Source organism: Sphaeroforma arctica (assembly GCF_001186125.1).
Source record: "Sphaeroforma arctica JP610 unplaced genomic scaffold supercont1.805, whole genome shotgun sequence".
NCBI classification, from domain to species: Eukaryota; class Ichthyosporea; order Ichthyophonida; genus Sphaeroforma; species Sphaeroforma arctica.
This window is the reverse complement of record NW_014039753.1, coordinates 1,190-5,928: the sequence shown is the minus strand read 5'-3', so window position 1 is coordinate 5,928 and position 4,739 is coordinate 1,190. Positions and strand designations below refer to the sequence as shown.

The window sequence follows — 4,739 nt, the reverse complement described above, 5'->3', positions numbered from 1 at the left end:
TATATATATAATAATAATAATATATATATATATATATATATATATGTATATATATATTTATATATATCCATATATACTGCTCCTTTTTAGTATTGTTGAAACCCTGTATGGAGGATAAACGTTTACCAAGTACATGCAATGCTCGTGTTTGCAAAGCGCAGTAGTATGCACGATCCTAGTTCAAGTCTGCTACCGACTTGGTTGAGCATACGCAGGTGAATCCACTAAATTTATAGAAGAGTCATCAAAATGTGTGATCGCAAGCGTAAAGGACATGAGCGATTTTTTTTAGCCTGCTTCAGATTGCCACGAGACTTCAAAGTTTTCTCCGAAGGCTTACGGCCACTATTATTACGTGCGCCTCCGTGACTACTCATTGAAACGGCCGATCCCACTGCTGAGAAATAATATACACACGATTGAGACACACACAGATATATTTATTTATAAATACGATTGAGACACACACAGATATATTTATTTATAAATACGATTGAGACACACACAGATATATTTATTTATAAATAAAAAGTAAATATTGTCGTTTGCAGCCATGTTTGTCAACAGAACCCCCGCCAAAACGGCGCCTGTGGCGCCTTTGCTTCTGACTTCACCGTCCGGCATCCGGCCATAATATCGGTTTACTCATCCGTATCAACGTTTATATTCGACCACACGGCATATTTACGATCAACTATTGAAGTGGGCCCTTTTATTTAACGGATTGAGGCTAGCCTGTACCTACAAATAGAACGCATATCTAAAAATAGAATTCCCGCTTTGCAGTGAACACAGTGACGGTGGGTTGGGATTTGGGTATTGGGAAATTGGGAATGGCTGAATGGGAACTTGAGTTGGGGTCCACATGACCAAATAATCGATTACACATTTTTTCGTATTTAGAACAATGTACGGACGCAATGCTGTTTCTCTCACGACAGTCTAACTTTGTAAGTTCTCTGGCGTAGCAGTAATACACGGTGTTTCGACTCTGTAGAGGTCACCGCTGATAACGCACTTACACATAATATAGCCTTTCAAATATTGGTCGTATGCTCTATTGCTGATGAAAGTAGTATACCTTGTGCAATTGCTCGTTTAAATGTCCACGGCGTGCGCTCAATTTGCAATTGAAACGGAAGGCATCTGATAATGTTTTTAAAAATTACAGGCTTGTATATCGGCTTATGTTGCAATTTTATTCCTATGAGCTTGGTGCTGAATAATTTTCGATATACTTCGTCCGCTCATAAGTTCTATATATTTCCACACCCACAGATTAATCCTTAAACGTCAGACCCTCGCACACACAAGATGTCGAATGCGAAGGTGGAAAGAAAGGCTGCGTACTTTGAACGCCTTTTGAGTTACTTCGATAAGTACTCAAAATGCTTCATCGTAGGTGTCGACAATGTCGGCTCCAACCAGATGCAGCAGATCCGTAAGTCTCTGCGCGGTAAAGGTGAGGTCCTTATGGGCAAGAATACCCTTATCCGTAAGGCTCTCCGCGGTGCTATGGCCGAGAACCCCAACTTCCACAAGCTGCTTTCTGTAGTTAAGAACAACGTCGGTTTTGTTTTCACCAACGATGACCTTTGTGAGGTTCGTGATCTTATCACATCTTTCAAGGTTGCCGCCCCCGCCAAGACCGGAGCGATCGCCCCCATTGATGTGCACATCCCTGCCGGTTCCACCGGAATGGACCCAGGAAAGATCTCTTTCTTCCAGGCTCTTAACATCACCACCAAGATCCAGAAGGGTGCCATCGAAATCGTGAACCCCGTTCACTTGATCAAGGAGGACACTCGTGTCGATGCGTCTGCGGCTGTTCTTTTGAATATGTTGAAGATCTCGCCGTTCAGTTACGGTCTTAAGGTCTTCCACGTATTCGAGGGAGGTTCCCTATACGATCCCGAGGTCCTTGACATCAAGGAGGATGATCTTCTTAAAGAGTTCTCTGCTGCCGTCGCCAACGTCGCATCCATCTCTCTTGCTATTGGATACCCCACCGTGGCTGCCATCCCCCACATGTTCATCAACTCGTACAAGAACGTGCTTGCCATTGCGTGCGAGACCGATATCACCTTCCCTCTCGCTGAGAAGGCTAAGGAGTTCCTTGCTGACCCTGAGGCTGCTTTGGCTGCTATGGCTGCTAACGCACCTGCTGCGCCTGCCGGTGGTGACGCTGCTGCACCTGCGGCCGCTGCGGCCGCCCCCGAGCCTGAGGAGGAGTCCGAGGAAGAGGACATGGGTTTCGGTATGTCGATATTGCTCTATAAGCAAAAGCTTTTTCGTTTGTAATGTTTAGTTGGTCAGAGGCATGGTTTTTGGCACGGACAAATAGGTTGTAATATCTAGTTAGGGTAAAGCATGGGGATTGTTTGCAAGGTTGCAGTGTTTTGTGGATAGGTATATGGTTTGTCTGGTGAATGCAAGTCTAATGTCTTTACAATGGACTTTGGTTTGATTTGAGGCAGTGATGCTTTTGTGCCTTATGAATCAATGTATTCATTGTAGATGTGACTGGATATGTCTTCAATTTTGACCTGGACCCCAGAAATGTATAGTATTTAGTATTGCTGTTAGTGTAGTTTCTGCCACTGTTACTTTCTTTTTTGGCCGGATATCAATCAGGAAGTATTGGCTGAGATGTTTAGTATTGCTTGCTAACATTTAAATCACCCATTTTGTGTGTCGCAGGACTTTTCGACTAAACTGTTGATCAACGTGGCCTCTTGTTAACTCGAGAGTTGGAAAAGTGCTTCCGTTCGATCTGCAATGCGGTTTGAATCGGATTTGAATGTAGGTTTGTGTCACTTTCGCTTCGGAAGTTAGGTATAATAAAGCTTCTTGTCCGTTTATGCGTTGTTTTTATAAATTCAAGACTTGTCGGTGTTTGGGTGTATGTATGAGAAAGAGTTTGAGTGTAGTACTTGTCATTTAACAGTCTTGTGTATTACTTCTATAGTACATCGAGAAGTAGTCAATATACAAATTGCGTTAGGTGTGGGTGTTCGTTCGTCTGCGAGTGCATAAAACATAACGCAGCTACCTATTATGTAAGTCGGGTTCTATCTGGCTTAACACAAGAAAGTATGCGGACAACAACGGGTCACTGGTTACAATTGTAGGGGTTCACTGTGGCATTTATGTCACACCTGTTACATCATGGCACGGAGACCTAAATTTCTGTTATTGTCTTAAAGTTGTGGGGATATATATACATCCTGTATGTTTCTACATCTCTTACGGTTCAAATTCGCGATGGATTGGTTCGTCGGTCATTATTTCACAAGAACAGTTTATAAAATAAAAGCTTAGATCACGAGAGATAAGAATGTATTTTATTATTATTAAAAAATGATAAGCTTGTTACTATTTGCCTTCAATCAATGGACAATATTGTCGATCTGCGTTCACGCTGTGTATTTGACGCAATATTGGCACGTCAACAGAACAGCGTTGACGATATTTGAATTTTGTTGCTAGCAAGTTCCTCCATTTGTGGAACAAGACAGATGGCGAATGCTTACCAAGCTCTCGTACTGCCATATGAAGGATGTATATTGACCTTCATAATACTCAAAATCTAGAAATGTGATTTATTTCCGAATGATACGAATATGTGTCTTCTCCAAGACTCGAGGACCAAAACATCAAACTATAATCCTCCTGGTATCCTTTACTTGGCCATAGCCTCTCCTGTTTATTCAATAAGTCGGCCCTTTGAAGCCTGAACGAGGGGACTATCATATCTCCCCGGGATATTATATTCGCTTATGATAAAATAATGTCTCACCCTCTAGATGTATTTAACTTAATCATGGCATAGCCATCTGAATTCTACATAGCCTTTTATATAGCCCTCTATGATCAGGGAATATGCATTTATATACAGTGTACAATATTAAATACACAGTTGAACAATGAACACCCAACAAGGCATAAGCCAACAACCTAGAATATATTGTGTTGAGAAAATAGGGAATTTCACTTTTTGGCGGGGTTTTTAGCGGTTACGTCACCGTGACAGGGGGTTTAGATATTCAGATTGAGGGGCGCACATAAATAACATGTCACAGGTGGAATATATATATAATAACGAATTAACAGTAGGATAACTCTATACGTGCCTCTGTTGTGGATATAGAGTCTGAACAAGTAGTAGGATAACACTATATAAGCCTCTATTATGGTATAACCTGGCAATATGAGCTGGCATCACTGACATCCCAAGTATGCTGTTGCCCAGAAATTAGGAACTCGGTCTAGGGGCTCTACTTATAAATCAAGCCTTTCAACAGTGATAAAGGAGAACTATATGCACGACAAATCATGATGTTCAATGCGCTGTGGTGTCGGAGAGTGCTGCTGTCACTTAGTGGTGTGATCTTGCTGCTTGCCATTCTGTGTGAGGGTACAGTCAACAGGCGTGAACGTGACCAGGTCTTGGAGGCCATTGCGCGCGATACAGAAACATTAAGGATACATAAGGCGAAAGTGTGTTTTCATTGTACATAGTATACGATTATCGAAAATTTTCTTATTGTACCATCGTATATAAGAACTCTAGCGGGATTTCGTGTACCTGAACATCGAAAAAATGACCATGTTCCCTCATCCCATGTCTGTGCAAGTCTGGAACATAAATCATCGTACTTATCGCAACGGGAGAGTGTGAAATTACCATTACGTATGCGTAATTATATGGTCTATCCTATTTATACATTACTATATAT

The 4,739-nt window shown here is 41.7% G+C and overlaps 2 protein-coding genes across 2 annotated transcripts in view; both read left to right on the top strand.

Annotated features, from left to right (window-relative positions):
- Nucleotides 1-914: 914 nt before the first annotated feature.
- Nucleotides 915-3,372, top strand: SARC_08689 (large subunit ribosomal protein LP0). Its single transcript, XM_014297322.1, has 3 exons — nucleotides 915-950; nucleotides 1,279-2,257; nucleotides 2,701-3,372. The coding sequence occupies exons 2-3, from the start codon at nucleotides 1,315-1,317 to the stop codon at nucleotides 2,712-2,714; spliced, it is 957 nt and encodes a 318-aa protein (XP_014152797.1). The 5' UTR covers nucleotides 915-950; nucleotides 1,279-1,314; the 3' UTR covers nucleotides 2,715-3,372.
- Nucleotides 3,373-4,338: 966 nt separating this feature from the next.
- Nucleotides 4,339-4,739, top strand: part of SARC_08688 (hypothetical protein) — a gene marked incomplete at both ends in the record, with an annotated part of 1,493 nt that continues 1,092 nt past the window's right edge. Inside the window, one exon of the mRNA XM_014297321.1 lies at nucleotides 4,339-4,500. Coding sequence (XP_014152796.1) covers nucleotides 4,339-4,500 — 162 coding nt within the window. The remainder of the gene's footprint in view (nucleotides 4,501-4,739) is intronic.

Coding starts and splice junctions, on each gene's coding strand:
- SARC_08689 (XM_014297322.1), top strand. CDS start 1,315: ATGTCGAATGCGAAGGTGGAAAGAAAGGCTGCGTACTTTGAACGCCTT.